Below are 21,388 nucleotides of genomic sequence, written 5' to 3' on the forward strand. Positions count from 1 at the left end.
TCCCAAAAACGACATCATTAATGTTCTACTTCCTGGGAGATCTCTTTCATTATTTTCCAACCCTTTAATTAAGTTATTCATTTCTGTAAGAATATACCCAATTTACAAGAGCTCTTTTGTTGTGTGAATTTTTAGAATTGCATCTGTTCTTTTTGTAGATGCAAAGAATTTTTTTTAAAGATTTTATTTATTTATTTGAGAGAGAGAGAATGAGAGAGAGAGAACACATGAGAGGGGATAGGGTCAGAGGACGAAGCAGACTCCCTGCCGAGCAGGGAGCCCGATGCGGGACTCGATCCAGGGACTCCAGGATCATGACCTGAGCCGAAGGCAGTCGCTTAACCAACTGAGCCACCCAGGTGCCCGATGCGAAGAATGTTTTTAAGATTTTTATTTTTAAGTAATATCTACACTCAACATGGGGCTCATAACCACAACCCCGAGATGAAAAGCCCCTCGCTCCACCCACTGAGCCAGCCAGGACTCCTGTAATAGTTTTTTTTTTTAAGATTTTATTTATTTTAGAGAGAGACAGCATGAGCAGGAGGGGCAGAGAGAGAATCTCAAGCAGACTCCACACTGAGCCTGGAACCTGATGTGGGGCTCGACCCCAGGACCCTCTGTTGATCTCCCAGGACCCTGAAATCATGACCTGAGCTGAAACCAGGAGTCAGACGCTTAACTGACCGCGCCACCCAGGCACCCCACCCCTGCAATATCTTAGCTAAGGAAATTAACCATAGCTTTTTGTTTCTTCAGGTTTCCTTCTTCCTACATTTTGTTTGCTCCAAGATAGTCTCTTCTGTTGGTTTGTTCTAGTGTCTTCTATATGAAGTGCTTATGGATCCTTACATAGGGATCTTTGACTGGCTATTCAAGTTTAAGAATGGGGCTCTAGGGGCACCTGGGTGGCTTAGATGGTTAAGCGTCTGCTTAGGCTCAGGTCATGATCTCCAGGTCCTGGGATCGAGCCCCACATCGGGCTCCCAGTTCAGCGGGGAGTCTGCTTCTCCCTCTCCCTCTCCCCCTCCTTGTACTCTCCATCTCTCTCTTAAATAAATAAATAAATCTTAAAAAAAAAAAAAAAAAAAAAGGAAGAAGAAGCATAGGGCTCTAAAAGTTGTGGGAATTCCCGTGGATGTGGGTGGGGTTGGGTGGCTGAGGTCTTTCCAGTGAGGTGCTCCCTGCAGCCAGTTTCATTAGGAGGAAGGACATTTTAAGTAGTTCATCACAGATTCCCTAGGGGTTTCTCTAGTCTGCCTTCTGCCAGGAGGGTCAAAGTCAAGCTGCCAATGTCTGGCAACACAGGAGGGAAAAGGCGGCTGGTGAAGCCTCTAGAGCCAATATGGAAACTTCCCCTTAACCCTCTTTTCTGTAGAGTAGCTGGACTCTCTACTGGCCTGGCCTTCCAGGGTGATGGACCGGCAGCCGGCTGGCTACATGGGGAGGTAAGCTGGTCTAGTAGTCTGATACTTTAAGTCTTTCAACTGACCCTGTATTTTTAGCCCCATTTCACTTCCCCTTCCCTTCCAGAGGTTCCTGGTGCCAATGCGTCAGCCTTTGGGGGCAGCGGGGTTCTCAGTGCTAATTCAACTATGATCCCTCTGCTCTCCAGCCTCATGAGCTTCTGCCATTAAGAAAATCTCTTTCCTGTCATTTTAGTGGGGCCTCAGGAGCCAATGGACCTAAGCGTGTGACTTTAATGTACTATGCTTATGTTCAAATTTCTTTAAGTTAAAAAAGCATTAGTTTGAAACCAAACAATCATACTGGTGACCAAGATTTTCTTAAGTTCTGGATCACAAAGCATCTTTAACAGGCATTATCTTCTTTGTGGCAGATGACAGCTCCGACATATAAAGATTATCTTTTCTATTTTATGGATGAGAAAAATCAGGAAAAGAAAAAAAAAAAGAGGTTCACATACTTTAAAGCAAAAGGACAGCACAAGGCCAAATCTAGACAAAATTTTTTTTAAAAAATTAGAATTTATTAGAAATATTAAAAATCAGGAGAACTTGCATTAACAAAAAATTTCAGCTCTTGAAAGATTGAAAAATGGGCAACATGGTGCCCACGCATTTCCTGTGGTGACAGTCACTTGGAGCTGAATCCCAGCTGCTCCTTTCAGATGGGGCCTGGGCCGCCCCCCCACCCCAAGCTGCTTCATCCAGGCAGCCTCCGTCCCTTGTTACTAGGAGGCATTTGAATTTGAGACCGGAAAGAAAGAAACCACTTTATTTGAAAAGATGATATGGAACTGAATACATATGCAAAAATAAATTGGTAACACAGGCCTCTCCTTTGGGCCCCACCCAGGGTCCACCTCGTCTAGGTTAAATGGTTACTTGAGACTAGAAACAGGACTAACAGGCACAAATCCATGCAGAGAATATGTATATTTTGTCTCCTTTCCCCCCACACAAGCTGCGTATGCCTTTGGAAACGTGTCGATTTGTAAATCATGTCCAGTACAGCAGACAAATGTGCTGGGATGAAAGGAAATCACTAAGATGACAACGAGGGCACTTTACCGGGCTTGGTTCCCCAAGTTTGCATTTGATGATGAATTCCCACAGTGCCTCAGGGGAGGGGAGGCGCAGGGATATTCAGATGCCCTGGGGTTGGGATTTTTTTTTTTTCCTTCTTACATCCATAGAAGTCTGCTTAAAAGAAAAAAAAAAGAAACAACAAAACAATAGCAAAGCTGAAAGGGACATGACACTCTAGTCTAATTTTAAATTTTATCCCTGGGATCCTCTAAATAACAGCAGCTTTCAAATCCTAGCTGCAGCTAGCTTGCTAACCAGCACTGTCACTGTGAGAGTCTGTCTTTCAAAACCCTGGTTTCTCCATCTATGTCGGAAGATACGGGACTATATTCCAGACTCTGCTGATCTCTTGGACCTCCACCTGCTACTCGCTCTTGAAGATGGTCTCTGATGTCTTCCCAATTGGGCCAGAATGTCCTGGGGTTCTCTGTCTTTTGTTTTTGCATGCCCAGAATCTGTGAAAAAAAAGATGCTCTAACCAGCTTTAGCAGGCACAAAACTAGGTTTTGAAGGTAGGATAAGCTCTCCTACTGGCTCAGAAAAATCTCAGCATCTTGCAGATTATTTGACTCTCACTGGTCCTCAATAAGCATTTGCTTAGCTCTCTATCCAAGCCATAACCCAGCCTCCTGGAAGAGAAGCTGGCTGAGTTAAGGCCATGGAGGTGGGTGGGTTGGAACTGGAGGACTGACATTGCAAGTCAATTCAGACAACAAATCATTAACTGGCTGGAAGACTCAGAGCCACGGATTAGGTGCTGTGACTAGGGTTGGCTCTCCATTTGCTCACACATTTTTCGAGTGCTCACTCTGCCAAGGCACTGTGTTTTTGAGCACTGAAAGCTGAAAAACTGAGATAGCTTTTGCCTTCAGGACATACTGTAGTAACCCTTACTCAAGAATTAGAGTCCTCAAGCTACTGCCTAGGCAGGCTGTTTTTGTAAATAAAGTTTTATTGGAACATCAGCCAAGCTCATTCATTTAAGTACAGTTCCTGGGTGTTTCTTCACTACAACAGCAGGGCTGAGTAGTTACAACAGAGACCCCATGACCTACAAAGCCTACAATATTTACTATCTGGCCCTTTACGGAGATAAGAGATAAGTCACAATGAAGCTGCTTCTCGAGTACATTAACCATATGCAATTTAACTATATGCACTGCTTTAAAACACACAAACAAAAAACCTAACGCAAGCCAACTTTTTGATTGGGTAAAGGAATTTTTCCAAGGGTAATTCTGAGTCCACTTGATTTTTTGCACCTAGTGCACACTCTGAACTTTGGGACCAAAGGTTCAAATGCTTGCACAGGTTCACAATTCCACAGCACTTAACAGTAATGTATTGAAAGAGCTGTTTTAATGGACAGGTAAGAACGGTTTGTATGTCACATTCTGCTTTTGTTTTGTTTTGTTTTCATTTTAACACAGAAAGAGAGGCTGCTTTAGCACTTGGGCTTGATCAAAGCAGTGTGTTTTCTTTGCCTTGACACACCAGCTAAAATCATACTGATATTAAATCTTATTCCTTTTAAAGGGAAAGCTCATTAAATACAGAGCCACAGCCTGGCCCTGGGGAAACTACTGGAATTAATGAGTGTTTATAGTCTTGCCCTCTCATCCTCAAACATCTTAGATAAATCTCAAGGGGTTGCTGCTGAAATCCTACTGCTGCAATTTACAAGAAAAGCTACCCAGCTTCAAGCAGCAAATGGCAAGGACAGGGGCTGGGGAACAGAGCCTACATACGAAGGTCAGATGCTAAGAAAACACAGAGGAACACTGTACAGAGATACTTCAGTTACACTATGGATGCTGCCACTGAGATGTGAAGTATATGTCAGCTTGGAGGAAAGGCTCCAAATCCAAGTTGCTGTTCTTACATGTAAAAGGTTTGAGGCGCACCCACTTCCACACTAGCTGATGGAGAAGTTAGAGGTAGTAAATGTGTGCATACAAAAAAATTAAACCTGTTTTATAAAGCCCACTGTAGAAAGCATGCTAAAAAAACGGAATTTGGCTGTATTTCAGAAAATCAGTTGCATTCGGGAAGGAAATTAAACTATAAGATTAGCAAACGGTCAGTGTGCAGGCCTTTGCCAACAGCGGAAGGGGGCCTGGGTACTGCGCAATCTCACATCCACAGAAGGATGCCATCATGCTTCCAAATGCTCTGAGAAGTAAGGCTTTGCACTAAGTCATGATAATACACATCCCATGGAAAGCTAACGTGCAGCTCTATCTTCCTCATCACAGCTCAGGAAACAAGTTCTGTGGGCCTGAGATTTCATTTCAGTACAGCCTGAAAAAGCTGGTGAGCCAAGCCCAAAGCCCTATTTTTTATCCATAGCAGAGAAGCACGTTCTTAGATCTCATGACCAAAAAAAAAAAAAAAAAAAAGCTCAAAACGATATGTTGGTTCACTGCGCTGCTTTTTCAATCCCCACTCCCCAAGATGCTGCCCTAAAGGACAGCTGTAGCGTCTTCGCCAATAGCAAAGACATTTTCAAGAGTCAAAAGACGCAATACAAAAGTTGATTTATAACACACTAAAAATACTTGCCCTTCCCCGCCAAAAAAAACCCTAAATAAGTCAATAAGTCTTCTCCGCAACCCACCCCCCCACCCGCCCCCACGTCTTAGCCCTTTTGCTTGGGACTGGCCAGCAGTGATTTTCCTGGCAAGCTACTCCTCCATCTGCGCCCAGGCCTCCTCCGCCTTCTGGTAGTACTGGTTGGCCAGCCGGCCTTTCATGGCTTCCATCGCGGCCTCGGCTGCCTGTGTGTACAAGTCGCCTGAAAAAGAGCAAAGTGGGGCACAGAGAGGTGAACCACCTGTTGTTTTGTCAGCCCCGTGTCCCCCGACCCCTACCTGGGAACAGCACCCTAAGATTCCTTTAAATATCCAATCTCTTCCTTATCCCCTCGCCCTGCGTGGAACCTGGGTGGGCACGTGATTCAAGCCTGGCCCGGCATGTGATTCAAGCCTGGCCAATCAAAGCACCCTTCCCATTCCCACCAGGCCTTACGGACTTCCACTGATAGCCAATCAGACATCCAGACTTAAGCACAACCAATCAGAGTAAGCCATCTCCATGAGCTCAGTGATTGGTTTAGGGGTGGGCGGGGGATTCCATCTGAGCCAATGAGAACCAGACTGAGGATTTTTACAAGGCTCATTGCGGGGAATGCATGAAAGGGGAAGAAAAAAAGATTATAAGCAGCCTCGTGTCAGTTCTGCAGAGGTTTTGCTTCCAAGAAAATCTGTGCAATGTGTACAAAAACACTTGGTTTTCAGAGTTTTTTTGGATTTAGAAATTTCAAATAAGGGATTATAGAATTGCATTATTATTTGCTTAGGTTTTTTTTATATACCACCTTTAAAAAATTTTTTTAAACTTTTAAATTTAGGCCTGTCCTACGAAATCAGGAGTTCAGTATATTTATCATGTAACGGAAAAAAAAATATATGTGTGTGCGTGTGTATACAAAACGTGCAGATCAACTGATGAAGGGATAAACAAAATGTGGTATATCTATATGATGGAATATCATTTGGTAATAAAAAGGAATGACGCACTGATACCCATTACAACATGGGTGAACCCTGAAAACATGACACTAAGTGAAAGAAGCCAGATACAAAAGGCCACATATTGTATGATTCCATTTATATGAAACATCTAGAACAGGTAAATCCATACAGACAGGCAGTAGGTTGGTGGTTGCCAGGGACAGAGGGGGAGTCGCTGCTAACAGGTGATGGAAATGTTCTGAAATCAGAGAGTGGTGATGGCTGCACGACATGATGAATATACTAAAAGCCACTGAACCATACACTTAAAAAGGGTGACTTTTATGGAATGAAAATGTCAGGTCAATTTTTAAAACTGCTGAAAGACCAAACTTCTGATATGTAACCATTAAGATAAAAATGTTCATCTGCATATCAGCTCCATAAAGCTCCCTCCTAAACCAGCACCATGTGGGCACACAGAACCAGTAGGAATCTTTCTCCTCTCCAATGAAAGAAGAGACTCCGTCTTGCATCTTGCTGTAGTTCCCTCTGAGACAGGAATTATGTCCCTCCCGGCCCAGCCCTGCCCGCCCCCAGTGGCAGGTCAGTCAGGCCCTACCTGATCTCTGCGGGTCCTTCTCTAGCCCGCAGCCGCCGGTGAACAGCATCTCAGCCTCCCTGGCCAGCAGCGTGTACCGAGGCTCATCTTGCATCCCATCATACTCACCGCCCTCATCACAGTCTGTCATCTCCAGGGCTGTGTTGTACCAGTATAGAGCCTCTGGCCAGTCTTGGGACCTTCCAGGACATACAAAAGACAAGTCAGAGGTTTCCATGGCAACGGGCAGGAGGGAGGAGGCCCATCAGCAGGAGGGACAAGTCAGGGATCCCAGTGGGGGCCACCACCTAATGATTCACGACCCATAGTACCCAATGCTACCATATCTAAGGGGTGCCATTCACATTGTAGATTTATATATTAAGATAGCAGTCAAGTAGCTTTCCCTAGCAAGATTGGTATATTACACAATTTTCCAACAGATGATGTACAGTATCTTGAGGAAGGGGGCATTTTTTTTAGTTTGTACAAAATCACTCTATGGGCTAGCATTAGCAGTGGCTGGCACACCAGCCAATCCGCCCTACGACTCAAGCAGGAGAAGAGGTGGGTGGGGGACCCTTTGCCAAGGCCTCCAGAACCATCCAAGCTAACAGCAGTCACTCAGCCCCATCTTTGGTTCTGCTTGTGCTGGCCAGCTCTGTCTCTCCTTCGAGCAAACACAGGACTCTCCCCAGAATAGCGGGCTTCTCTCTCTGGCTCTGCCCCTCTACCCTCAACTCTTTCTCCCTACTATAGCACATGAATGGCCAAGCCCCCGAGGGCAGACACAGGTTCCATCCACATCTGAACAACACAAAATACAGAGCAAACAGGGCAGCGGGCTCTTTTTCTTGGAGTGTGCTAACTAAGCATGTGAGTACCTATTTATAGCACATCAGGAAAGAGCAAGGAGAGATGCAGATAAGAAAGTCTATGGGCCTCATGAAATGTTGCAGGAGCCACAGTTCCAATGACTTGCTGGCCTCTCCTCTGAGGCCCTACCTGACCTGGCTCCACCTGTCTTCACTCCCATTAACCTCCCTCCATGCCAGACTGGCTGGGCCCCCTTCTCTACCCTGAACATGCCAGACCCTGTCTGCCCCTTGGCCTTTGCACCTGCTGCTCCCTCCGCTTGGAGCATTCATTCTTTGTCTTTCCATACCTGACTCCTCATCCCCCCAACCTCAGCTCATGTCACCTCTTCGGAGGCACCACCCCCAAACACCCCATTTCCTACAATCGCCTCAATCTGTAATTCTCCTGTTTACTTATTCACTTGTTTATCATGGTTTCCCCTGGCTAGGACGAAAGCTCCAAGACGGCTGGAACTTTGCTTTGTCCACTGCTGCATTCCCAGGGCCTGGCAAATAGCTCAGCTTCCCTCAATGTCTGCCAAAGGAATAAACGTAAACACGTGGCTGGCTGGCATAGGGTTCAGGAGATAACACTGATTCCATTTTATTTCATAGAAAGGGCAAATCATTTGAAAATTATCAGTGACATACCCAACAAACTAGGGTTTTAACAGTGGACTGGAAGCCGCTATACTACGTGATCTCACTCTTTTCAGCTTTGACCCTCCCCGGTCTAGAAGGGCAAAGCAGAAGTGCCCCAAACGCATTACACGGGAAAGAGGAGAAAGGGCCTAATCTCTCCCTGCCCACCCCCACCCGACTCTACACCCAATGGTCAGGGTGCCCACCCTGCCTCGGAATTTCCAATGACTTTTCCTTCCCATGTTAAGTGGTAACTTCTGAGAAGGCTGAAACCACATAAATGCAAATTTGGGCCTACATGGGGCCCTGCCTTACCCAGAGCTGGCCCTTAATTAACGCGCCCTGAATGGAAGAGGCTGGAACTGCTTGGAATGAGGAAGAAGAATAAGAAAATGACTATAGCGGAAGCTATAAAAGAAAATTGTGATAGATTTAACTACACGAATATTAAAAAACCAGTTGCCCCAAACCCAGTAACAAAGCTCATCGAGCGGAGTATGTGCCTCCCCTCCCCCACAGTGATGGCAGCCATCCCTGAAAAAGTTTTTTTTTTTTAAAGAGAAGCATATGCCTAAGAATTGATAGCCTTAATATTAAAAAATTCTTAACAGGGTGCCTGGGTGGCTCAGTCGGTTAAGCGTCTGCCTTGGGCTCAGGTCTTGATCTCAGGGTCCTGGGATCAAGCCCCGTGTCGGGCTCCCTGCTCGGCGGGGAGTCTGCTTCTCCCCCTGCTTGTGCTCTCTCTCAAATAAATAAATAAATAAATAAAATCTAAAAAAAAATTCGTAACAAATCAAAAACAAAACAAAACACTATCATCTCGAATAAAATGTAAACAAAAGGCATGAGGAGAAAACACACAGAGCAAAGACTTCCTAAGGACCTCAGAGACAAATCTTCAGCGCCCAGCTCCAGCATGCCGGGCTCCCCCACTGCAATCAATGGGAGCCATACATGTTGGCATTTGACCTGACATAATTGTGTCATGCCTTTTTTGTTCACCTGCTCTCCATGCCAGTATAGCTCTGAGTCCACTGAGAAGCAGGCTGGTGCATAGTACACTGGAGGAGAGGGGAGAAGACCCAGGATTTGGCCCTGTCACTTGCTAGCTATCTGACCACGGGCAAGTCCCTTCACTTCTCAGAACAAGTTGAGTCACCCATATAATGGGGCTAAAAAGACCTGCCCTATTCAACTAGTAAGCCAGGCCCCGCGATAAGCGCTGGGATTAGAGATGCAGGAGATCGGGTTCTTGCTCTCAGTGAGATAAAATCACAGATATGTGAAGGTACAGTCCAAATTGAAGGGGGCGTTATTGTCACATAGTAGATATCTGATCAGTTTTGGGGCTGCGTGATATGTAGTACAGGAAGGATGTCACGTAGTGAGACATTTTAGACACTGAGAGCTGGATATGACACAGCGACAGTCCTGACATTCCCTAAACCCGGGGGTGGGGTGGCGGGGGGAAGATGAGACCTTGACCCAAAGAGGAGGGAAGTTCCAAGCTGCTCCAACCCTGTAGGTGTGGACAGTGAACATGCCCACCCTGCTCCCGTCCATAAAGCCATGGGCTCCTGAGGACAGCAGGGGTAGCTGCGACCCAGTGGGAGCCACAGGGCTGAGCAATGGGTCCCATGACCAGTTCAATTCCCCCAAATGATCTCCACTGTTGGGACCTCTGGGACTTCCCACTGGCTAAGCCAAGGAGATGAGGTGAAGCTGGGCCACCCTCTCTTCCTCCCTCTGCAGAAACCAGTCCTGGCCCCTCAGCCCGAGGAGACAGCTAGAAAAGTGCCTGCACCCACAGAGTCGTAGCCTCCAGGAGACTCAGAGCCATGCTGGAAACTCACACCGGAATCACCACTGGAGCTCGCTTCACTCCCTCCTCTCCCTCTCAGAAGTGAAAAATAGTAAAAATAAAAGTAGAGGGGCGCCTGGGTGGCTCAGTCAGTTAAGTGACCGACTCTTGACTTCGGCTCAGGTCACAATCTTAGGGTCATGGGATCGAGCCCTGCGTTGGGCTCCCCACTCAGCGGGGAGTCTGAGATTCTCTCTCTCCCTCTCCTTCTGCCCCCCCAAAATAAATAAATAAATAAATAAATAAATAAAAGTGTTCTTTAAAAAATAATAAATAAAAATAAAAGTAGAAAGAGAAAACTAAAATTACCCTTAATCCCATCATCTAGGGACAACCACTCTGGATCAAGAGCAAATCTTTTCACATAATGGCTAAGAGGTCCGTCATTTATCTCACACTGAATCTGCCAAGCACAGTGAGAATTACAGGCATCATCTCAATTAACCCTCACACAACCACCCTGGGATACAAGTTCTTTAATTATTCCCATTTCACACTGTGAAGAGACTGAGATCAGGGAGGTGAATGATCTCGTCCACAGTAGGAGACTGGGACTGGGGGAGCTGAGCCTGGAACCTGGGTCTGTGCTGATACTGAGGGGAAGCCACCTGCAGCCCAAGATCCCACAGTTCTACCTGAGCGACAACCACAGTACCTGTCTGGGCTGAGGTTCTGGCCCGTGTCAAAAGCCCGAGCCACCAGGATCATGGACTGTCTGTCGCCAGCTTCAGCTGCCTTCAGTAAGCATTCGAATCCTTTGGTTTTATTCTCTTCTGTCTCCTGTCAATACAAACCAAAGAGGGGGAGAGAGACAGAAATGAGGCAGGAAGGAATGGAAGCTTAGCCCACTTTTTTTTTTTTTTTTAAAGATTTTATTTACTTGAGAGAGAGACCACACAGAGAGAGAGGAGGAGAAGCAGGTTCCCCGCTGGGCAGGGAGCCCAATGTGGAACTCGATCCCAGGACCCCGAGATCACGACCTGAGCCGAGGGCAGACGCTTAACTGACTGAGCCACCCAGGCATCCCCAGCTTAGCCCACTCTTGCTCACTGTACTCCATCTGCTCTGATTCCTCCAGAAAGCCACGTCATCTCCTGCCTCCAGTAGGGCTCCCCACTTCCATTATTTTTTTTATCATGTTATGTTAATCACCATACATTACATCATTAGTTTTTGATGTAGTGTTCCATGATTCATTGTTTGTGCACAACACCCAGTGCTCCATGCAGAACGTGCCCTCCTCAATACCCATCAACAGGCTAACCCATCCCCCCACTGCCCTCCCCTCTAGAACCCTCAGTTTGTTCTTCAGAGTCCATCGTCTCTCATGGTTCGTCTCCCCTTCCGATTTTCCCCCCTTTATTCTTCCCCTCCTGCTATCTTCTTCTTTTTTTCCCCCCACTTCCATTATTTAAAAAGTTTTTATTTTTATTTTTTAATTTAAAAAGTTTTTAACAGCCTTATGGAGATATAATTCATATACTGTACAATTCATCCATTTAAACCCACAATTCAGTGAGTTTTAGTATATTCACAGAATGTGCACCTATCACCATTACCACTTTCAGAATATTTTCAGCAGCCCAAGAAGAAACCAAAACACCATACCCCTCCACCATCACCTCCCAAATGCCCCATCCCACCCAGGCCTAAGGAACCACTAGCCTACTTTCTGTCTCTAGAAATTTCTCTATTCTGGACACTTTGTATAAATGCAATCACATATTACCTGGTCTACTGTGACTGGCTTCTTCAACTTGGCATAAAGGTTTTAATGTATCAGTGTTTTGTTCTTTTTATGGCCAAGTAACAGTCCATTGTATGGATATACCACATTTGATTCATCAGTTGGTGGATGTCTGGATTGTTTCCACTTTTTGGCTATTGTGAATAATGCTGCTATGAACATCTGTTACAAGTCTTCACACGGTTGTGTAGTTTATATTTTCTTCTTTTTTTTTTTTTAAAGATTTTATTTATTTATTTAATAGAGAGAGAGAGAGACAGCGCGAGTGGGAACACAAGCAGGGGGAGTGGGAGAGGGAGAAGCAGGCTTCCCGCCGAGCAGGGAGCCCGATGCGGGGCTCGATCCCAGGATCCTGGGATCATGACCTGAGCCGAAGGCAGACGCTTAACGACTGAGCCACTCAGGCGCCTGTGTGTTTATATTCTCTTGGGCAGATACTAGGAGTAGAATTGCTGGGTCATATGTAACTCTACGCCTAGACGTTGGAGGCGCTGCCCAACGGTTTCCCACCGTGGCCCCACCATGTTACATTCCTACCAACACTGCCCATTCCTACCTGCTCCGTGCTGCTCCCCCAAGATCCTTTCTATCGAAGCAGCCATAGAGACGCTTTTCAAGACCAAGTCAGGTCACAGTTCTCTATCAAAAGCAGCTCTCTGGCTTCTTACCTCGCTTAGAGACAAATCCCAAACCCTCTATCAGCCCACGAGGCCCTTCTCAACCTTTGGGCTCCCAGAAGACCACCAGCTGTCCCTATATCCATTCTCCTCTGTCATATTTTTGCCAGCACATGGCTGGCCGGCTAAAGACTACATTTCTCAGCCTCCCCTGTAGCCAGAACCTGTGTAGTAACACAAGAGTCCTATCCAGCCCCTCTGTCACATTCCCTGTCATATTTTTTCCCCAGCATATTAGAACAATGCCTGGCACAGGAAGTGCTCAATAAAGGCTAGTTATTTTTAATTCTGTTGGAAAGATTCTTATTTGTTAATTACAGTCTGTACTACCTCGTTCCCCACCTGAAAAGTTTGCTCCATGAGAGCAGGGACCCAGGACAGTGCCAAGTGTAGGAGACTGAGACGCTCAAAAACATGTGCCGGGGGGCGCCTGGGTGGCTCAGTCGTTAAGCGTCTGCCTTCAGCTCAGGTCATGATCCCAGGGTCCTGGGATCGAGCCCCGCATTGGGCTCCCTGTTCGGCGGGAAGCCTGCTTCTCCCTCTCCCACTCCCCCTGTTTGTGTTCCCTCTCTCTCTGTGTCTCTGTCAAATAAATAAATAAAATCTTAAAAAAAAAAAGAAAAGAAAAAAGCATGTGCCGAGTAAATGAATGCCTTAGCAAAAAGGAGGCATTGGAGAAAGTGGGTGATGGGCTTTCTAGAGCTCACAGTGGCTTCTAGGGCTCATGCCCATTGTTTTACTTGCTAAGCCATAAGCCTGCTGGGACACAGCTCACTTCCTTCCTGCCTGCCCTTTCCTAACCTCAGAGCTCTGTGCAACCCCACTCCTGCTAGGGGAAGCTGCCAGAGTCCATCCTCCAGAGAAAGGCCTTCGGGATGCCTACAGATGGGGAAACTGAAATGGCTTCTCAATCCCTTTACAAGGTTGCCAGGGTGTGGTTTGTGTAAACAGCCTGAGGTCACAAGGAGACTTCCCCCAGTCCTGGCCCCTCACCACTCATTCTGGGCTCCGAGATTACTTTATTCAGGTCTCAGATCCTCCTGAGTGTCCTCTCTGTGCCAGGCTCGGAGGCGGATGCTGGGGAAACAAGCCAAAGGCAGCTTTATACTGGAGTTGGCTCTACAGTCTCGTGACAGCTGATTGTGAAGTTATCGGGAATTTTTTTTCTTAAAGATTTTATTTATTTATTGTTTTAGAAAGGGAGAGCAGGGGAGGGGTAGCGGGAGAGGGAGGGAGAGAATCTTTTTTTTTTTAAGATTTTTTATTTATTTATTTGAGAGAGAGAATGAGATAGAGAGAGCATGAGAGGGGGGACGGTCAGAGGGAGAAGCAGACTCCCCACTCAGCCCGATGCGGGACTCGATCCCGGGACTCCAGGATCATGACCTGAGCCGAAGGCAGTCGCTTAACCAACTGAGCCACCCAGGCGCCCAAGGAGGGAGAGAATCTTAAGCGCTCCATCAGCAAGCCTGAGATTGTGACCTGAGCCGAAATCAAGGCTTAACCACTTAATCAGATGCATAACCAACTGAGCCCCCCAGGCGCCCCTTAAAGATTTTATTTTTAAGTAATCTCTACACCCAACATGGGGCTCAAACTCACAACCCGAGATCAAGAGTCGCCTGCTCCACCAACTGAGCCAGGTGCCACTCTACAGATCAGAATTTGACTGTTCTTTTTGATGAAAACAAAGGGATGGGGAAAATATTGATAATGTAGATTAAACTTAAAAGCGTGTCACGTCTGTAATCATGACACGGTGACTAGCACAGGAAATCGAAGACACATTTCTCAGTATTTAAAACTATTACCTGATGCAGCAAAGTTGTTCACGTCTGACCGTCCCGTCACCTCTGCTCACGGCTCACCTCCCACACTCTGCCTGGCTGACTCCCACTCAGCTTTTAGGTCTAACTCAGAGGTTACCTTATTCATCTGTTCTGCAAATGTACACGGAGTATGTACTGTGTGTCGGGCTTTGTTCTCACTACCGGGGACCCAGCTGGAACCTGCTATCAGGAAGCCTCCACTGACCCTGTGACACCCACTCGGGGCCCTTCCCCACCTGCTTCCCCTAGTATCTTCTGCTTCTCCCATCACGCCGTGTCGTAATTGCCTGGAAACTGTCACCTTGTACTCATTCTTCAGGGGCAGAGCCCAATCCCACCAGTTTCAGCTAACCAGCAAGTGCCTGGCCACAAACTGGTGCTCAGGAAGTTTCTGGGGCATGCACAAACCTGCAGGATGGGGAGGATGAAGACCGAACCCCTGTCATGGCTGGGTCCCTGCCACCCCTCACCTTCAGAGAGACGTCGGCCAGGATGTGGTGGGGCAGCTGTGAGCACATGAGCCCCAGGCCCACGATGGCCTCCAGCTCGCCCAGGTCAGCTGCGTGCTCCAGGTGGAAGACAGCCGACTTGCGGTCCCACTCCTCGCCCTTCTCGCAGAAGCGCCCGCCCTCGTGGTAGCGCACCATGGCCAGATGCACCTGCCGCACAGACTTGGGTGTTGGCCCGGCTGCCTGGGCAGCTGCACCCCCCGGGCCACCCAGCCAGCCTGCAGGAGGAAGCGATTAGAGGAGCCGAAGCATGGGCCGGGCTCTGGGTCAGTGGCAAGAGGGCTCTGAGATGGGCATTGCTGGTACCTTCCCCAGGATGGACTTCCCGATTTTCTTCTCAAGGTCCAGAGCATTAAGCCTCTGCACTTCCAGGGCCACGGCGGAAGGTCTCGGCAGGTGGAAGCGGGAGGGGTTGAGGAGATTCCATTTCTCCACGCAGACCTGCAGGAGAGAACGGGGCCCGGTTTACGGGCCAGGGAATGAGGGGCAGGAGCGCAGGTGCCGTCACCAGCCGCCGGCCGCTCCTACTGCACAAACCAGGCCAGCAAGCTGCAGGGAGCAAACCCTTAAGGTGTCAAATTTTCTTGGACAAACACGGCTCCATTTCTAACCCCTCAAATCCTGCCAATTTGTGGGCGCTGAGGGAATGTCATAGCACAAAGGCCAGCAGAAGTACTGTGGCAGTTCAAAGTGTTTCTCTCTCATTTATTGAGCAGGCTTTGGTTGGGGAGGTTGGGCCCTAAGCTGCCCCCTTGGCCTGTGACCCATACAAAGCACCAGAAAAGTCTGACTTCAGGCCCTGCAGCAAATCCACTCCGCTTGCTTCTGTGCATCAACAGGATGCTTTGGGGAATGGGTTTTGAAAACACAACATGTTCCCAGCTGAAGACACTCTCTTCCAAAGGTCCTTGCAGGACAGAGCCAGGTAGCTGCGTGTCCATGTGCGCTAAACATCCTGCCGTGCACACGGCATCCCCCATGACAAAGATGGGCCCGGCCCAGAATGTCAGCAGCACCACGGTTGAACCACCCTGCTCCACACCATGCTGAGACCTCGTCCCATGCGGTAAATAAAGAGCGCATGGTGTAGATGATCTGCGTAGAAACACTTGCCAGCGAACCCGGGGAAAGCTGCTTAAGATCTCGGTTTTCTCATACGCAAAATGGGGATGAATAACGTTAGCCTGTCTCATTAGGTGGTTGCAACAAGTTAACAAATGCTATAAGGTTATATGGGCATTACTTTGACATGTGAGCTGTGGTCCTTATAACCTGCCCTACCAGGACGGGCTATCCTGCTCTTCTCTATTCCTCTCCTCAGATGCCCCAGGGCCCCGCCCAAGCCAGGGGATCAAAAAGCATTTGCCAAGAGGACTGGCTCCTCTGCAAAATCTTCCTTTAGCTGGTGTGTGAGGCGCCTGGGCAGGCAGCAGTGACAGCAGAGAGGAGCTGCGGAGGCTGGAGAAGGCAAGCACACAGCCATGACAAGGATGCCTCGGGGCGCATTACCCGTCCGGAGCTGCCCAGGCTGTCTTCGTCTGACTCGTACCTCCGGTTACCGTTTGAGTGGCCCTGAGGGAGGAGGAGGACAGGATGAGCCATGGAGCGGCTCTCCCTCCCAAGAACCGGTCCCCACCTCCCCTCCAAGGGAAACCTCTTAGGGGACAGGCCCAGCCCCCCTCGCCACCCCCCACCCCCGGCAGGGGACCCTCCTCCTAAGGGACAGGCCTGTCCCCTAGGAAGGGCAGCTGGACTCTCGTGTGCCAAGCAGAGAGGATGCTGGGTTACAAGCAGGACCGATGTGCTGGTGTGCCCACAACCTTGCCCTCACCCTCTCTGTGTGCACAGATGGAAATGACTCAAAGGCACAGGATCGTGGCAGACGAGCTCCAAGAAAACCTCCTTCCTCTTACCAAAGCTCCCGTGACAGTCTTACTTGCAGTAACAAAGCTGAGACCAAAGGGTTGCCAGCAAGACTGGTGCGAAGGCTCAGACTCAACTCTGGCACACGGCAAAACCTCTACGTGGAAGACACTGCCGAAGCCACCCTCACCAGGATGCTGCTGGGTTCCCTTGGAAACCTGTCCTCCCCAGGGACGCCAGAATACCACGTGTGGAGCTGGACCCTCCCACCTACTCTAGCACCATTTCGACCTATTACCCAATAACCAGAGGTTCCAGCTTCGCCGTAAGAGTTGTCCAACATTTTCAACCCTGTCTAATCCCCCATACTTGACCCCTTACTAAACTTTCAGTCCACGTTATCCTGTTTTATTTTGTGCCCTGCATTTATTTTTATCTGAAATCATCTCATGTATCCATTTACCTATTATGTTCTCAAGACCCACTCACGTTTCCCCCCCACCTTTCCACCCTCCTGGACAACGAGGCAATAGAACACTCTGGTCTCATTTCCTTGGGGGTTCCTTACATGTTCGCGGGGCTCTGGGTCATCCAGATCACCCCGCTTCTCACTGGGGTATCCACTGTCTCCACTGTTTTCGGAGTCCTGTGGAGAGAAGATGGTCCTAGGGGTCTCAGTGGTCCTGAGTGGTGGTGACTTCCGGACATCCCAGCCATTTGCTCTCTCCCCTTTGTCCTGTCACCTCAATTAACATTCTCTTCCCCCTGCCCTTGCTGGTTGGGTGACAAGGGAGCAGTACAAAGTAGTGGCAGAGAGCTTGGGCTCTGGAACCAGACTGTCCGGGCTCGAGTCTGAGCTTTGTGGGCCCTGGGTAGCAGTTTCCTCAGCCACGGGATTCATATAGCACCTATATCCAAGGATGAGGATGAAGTGAGGTGTTAGCCACTGTGGATCACAGGAAGTGCTATTATTAAGAGTAGCTCACCCATTTCACAAGCAGAAAAACAAAGGTTGGTTTATGAGCTGTGACCCACGGACACAACTGTAGCACTGAGAGCAATATTTACTACAATGAAGTCCTCTGCCAAAACCACGACATATTTTTTATTCTTCTAGATAGTTCAGAATCTCTAAAACTTCAGTCATTTGTCTACAGCGTCTGGTTCTGGCCGTATCTGCATGTCACCGGCATCACTATTCAGCTCATACTTTTACGTTTCCGTCTTCGTTCTACTAAGAAGTATTTCAAACACGCCAATAAGAACGGAAAATACTAAAATGAACTCCCATGCACCTATCACCCGGCTTTGTCAGCTCCTGACATTAGGCCTTAGTTACTTCAGATCTTTTATTTTTAAAGATTGATCGATTATTTGAGAGAGAGAGAGAGAACAAGTGGAAGGCGCAGAGGGAGAGGAAGAGAGTCCCAAGCAGACTCTGTGCTGAGCACAGAGCTCGACCCGGGGCTTGATGCCACGACCCGGAGATCACGATCCGAGCTGATATCAAGAGCCCGACGCTCAACCGACTGAGCCACCCAGGCTCCCCTAGATCTTTTATTTTTAAAAGAAATTAAAACATTACTGTTAAAATCTAGATCTCTTGTGTGCCCCTCCCTACCGTATCTCTTTCCTGCTCCAGGTAAAACCACTTTTGTGAATTCATATTTATTATTTCTCTATAGATAAGCCATTTTTTTTTTACTGAAATAAATACATATTTAAAAGAAGTTTGGTGTCACCAGTATTAATGGATCCCTCTCCTAGACAGGCAGGAGCCATGCAAACATACACAGAGGAATCCTTAGCCTCTGGTCTGGCCAGGGATCCCGCCACCCCGAGGAGCTGCATATCCTAAAAAGGCCCTGCCTTTGTGTCTAGAAGCACTATGGACTTCTCTTCTATCTCCCCCAAGGCTTTTGTTCTGTGTGAACTGAAAGGCTATTCTGGTTTCTTTTTTAAAAAATATTTCAAGGGGCACCTGGGTGGCTCAGTCATTAAGCGTCTGCCTTCTGCTCAGGTCATGATCCCAGGGTCCTGGGATCAAGCCCCGCATTGGGCTCCCTGCTCCGCGGGAAAGCCTACTTCTCCCTCTCCCACTTCCCCTGATTGTGTTCCCTCTCTCGCTGTGTCTCTCTCTGTCAAATAAATAAATAGAATCTTTAAAAAAAAGTTTCAGGTGGCGCAGATGGTTAAGCATCTGCCTTCAGTTCAGGTCATGATCCTAGGGTCCTGGGATCAAGCTCCATGTCGGGCTCCCTGCTCAGCTGGGGGTCTGCTTCTCCCTCTCCCTCTGCCTCTCCCCTTGGTTGTGCTTTATCTCTCTCTCTTTCAAATAAATAAATAAAATCTTTAAAAAAATACTTCAATTTTAAAAATTGAGATATAAGATACTCGATTGAAGTGTTTGGTGTGCTGAGTGAAAGGCTGTTTTTGAAAATGGAGGGCAGGCCATACCCAGAAGCTCCTGGTACCCAGCTCCTTACACCCTCTCCATTACACGACCTTGGGCCCCTCCTCCCACCCTTTGGACTGAATCCCAAGCTGAGCAATAGAGAGCTCACTCATACCCCAGCTCTGTACTTCCCAGCTCTGGGACCCCAGGCGAGGTAGCCAATCTTTCCAAACCTGTTTCCTCATCTGAGAAATGGGGGGAATACCCACTCCAAGGTGGAGAAAAGAAGCAAAGTACAGCAGTACAGAGAGTGGGTTTGAGGCCAGATGGCCTGGATTTGAACCGTGACTCCATCACTGAGTGACCGTGAGCAAGTGGCTGAACCTTTCTGTGCCTCAGTGTCCCCATTTCTAAATCAGGATCACGAGAGCATTGCCCAGGCAGCTTCTGAGATCAGGGCTAAGGAGCAGGTGGCTGAGGGACAGATGGGAGACAGGCTTTTCACCTTACGAATCTTCTGGACCTTTCCCTTTTCAACCATGAGAATGTGTGAGCTATTCTGAAATTCTAAAATTTATTCTAAGTCTAGACTGAAATCTAGTATAAACGGAATAAAAAATGGTATCTACCTCATAGGTTGTTGAGGCTTAAAGGAGAGTATCTATCAAGTTCTTAAAATAGCCTCTGCCCATAGGGACAATTCCATAATGTCAGCTCCTCTTATTTTTTTCTTCCACTCGAAAACTCTGAAAAGCAGTCACGAGTGAATTTGAACCTCTGGAGCAATCCCAGGGTGCAGCTTCAAGTGCACCTGAAGTCTGTGCAAGGGTGACCTCTCTGCAAAGTCTGTTTTTAAAATTCCTAGGGGTTTTTATTTTGACACCGTAATATAAGTTTGCGTGAATGCAAATGTGATGCCTTCAGCTTCCTACCACAGATCAGTCAGAGGTTGCTGGAAACCGGTCCTGTTTATCCAGCCTGAGAGCATCACATCGGATTGTGCTGTAAGTTACTCGTCTGAAACCCAGGATAGCTCCCTCCCCCAGGACAGCTATCCACACGCATGTGGCCAGACCAGCCCAGGGCTGAGCTCGCTCGGCATTTACCAGAAGGTTGCACTGTTGCTAATTTGGATTCCTTTTTAGAATCCAAATTAGAGGGGCACACAAGAGATCTAACCATCTCTGGGAACTGCGACGGAGCCAGCTCTTCCCAGAGGACACCACTGCCCGGGGCAGGAGGCTGAGAGTTATCTGCATTCCTCTGGGCCCCCTGGCAGTGCCCGGAGTAGACCTGGGCTGCCCACCTCTGGGTCTGAGAATTCAGCCTTGGTCCTGACTGGGAGTGAGTCCATTGCTCCCAGCCCTGCTCTCTTGGTCCCTCTCCAGCTTACCCGGTGGTTGTCCAGATGGTCGTGTTCTCGGGGTGCCATGTTGTCAAGGTCGCTGAACACAGGCCATTCTGGGCAAGAGAAAACAGAGATAATGCACCAGCTCCATCAGGAGAACTGTTTAAAAGACCAGCTACAGCCTAGAGCTGAATTCACCAGCCACCAGGCCTTTTTTCATTTTAAATTTTTTTTAAGAAGGTGCAAAAATGGGAAAAGAATGTTGTCAGCGCCTGGGGGGGCTACAGTGCTTCCTCACGAACTTATTCAGAGTTGGGGTGCCTGGATGGCTCAGTCAGTTAAGTGTCCAACTCTTGGTTTCAGCTCAGGTCATAATCTCAACGTCATGAGATCAAGCTCTGTGTCAGGCTCCTCACTTAGCAGAGTCTGCTTGGGACTCTCTCTCCCTCTGCCTCTCCCCTCTGCTCTCTCTCTCTAAAATAAATAAATAAATCTTAAAAAAAAAAAACAAAAAAAACCTTATTCATGGTCTGCCACTTGCTAGCTGTTGGAAATGGAGGGCAGGCCATACCCAGAAGCTCCTGGTAGCCAGCTCCTTACACCCTCCCCATTACATGACCTTGGGCCTGTAAGGGTAGTCCTGAGCAGGTAACTTAACCTCTGTGCCTCCTCAAAGTTGTAATGTAAATATACTCGTGCAATGTGCTTAGAAGCACACGGACCTGGGCCATGGTTGGCCTTCAATGAGGTGCAGGTGTGAAGGAACAACAACCATGTGTGTATTTGGGACCCAATGAGCACCTACAGGTTGGGGAAGCCTCAGATGGCTTAAAAACCAACCACCTCCTTCCTGGTGGTTCCCAGTTTCTATCTCCCGCCCTGAGCTTCCACAGCCAAATCTGGCTTGTTTCCTTTTTTTATGTGGTTCTTAATAATGGTTTTTCCATTTTAAAGTGGTTGAAAAATTTAAAAGAGTAGTATCTTGAGATATTGGA

General features: G+C 47.9%; 1 protein-coding gene across 1 annotated transcript in view; it reads right to left on the reverse strand.

Moving 5' to 3' along the window:
• Window positions 1–2,222: 2,222 nt before the first annotated feature.
• EEF2K (eukaryotic elongation factor 2 kinase) overlaps window positions 2,223–21,388 on the reverse strand; it is a 62,806-nt gene continuing 43,640 nt past the window's right edge. Inside the window, exons 11-18 of the mRNA XM_081819870.1 lie at window positions 20,439–20,506; window positions 17,219–17,296; window positions 16,297–16,359; window positions 15,094–15,228; window positions 14,749–14,937; window positions 10,681–10,805; window positions 6,687–6,865; window positions 2,223–5,346 (exon numbers count right to left, since the gene is read on the reverse strand). Coding sequence (XP_081675996.1) covers window positions 5,237–5,346; window positions 6,687–6,865; window positions 10,681–10,805; window positions 14,749–14,937; window positions 15,094–15,228; window positions 16,297–16,359; window positions 17,219–17,296; window positions 20,439–20,506 — 947 coding nt within the window. The 3' untranslated portion in view covers window positions 2,223–5,236. The remainder of the gene's footprint in view (window positions 5,347–6,686; window positions 6,866–10,680; window positions 10,806–14,748; window positions 14,938–15,093; window positions 15,229–16,296; window positions 16,360–17,218; window positions 17,297–20,438; window positions 20,507–21,388) is intronic.

Source organism: Leptonychotes weddellii, chromosome 5 (genome assembly GCF_054177405.1).
Source record: "Leptonychotes weddellii isolate Sample4059 chromosome 5, ASM5417740v2, whole genome shotgun sequence".
Classification (NCBI taxonomy): domain Eukaryota; kingdom Metazoa; phylum Chordata; class Mammalia; order Carnivora; family Phocidae; genus Leptonychotes; species Leptonychotes weddellii.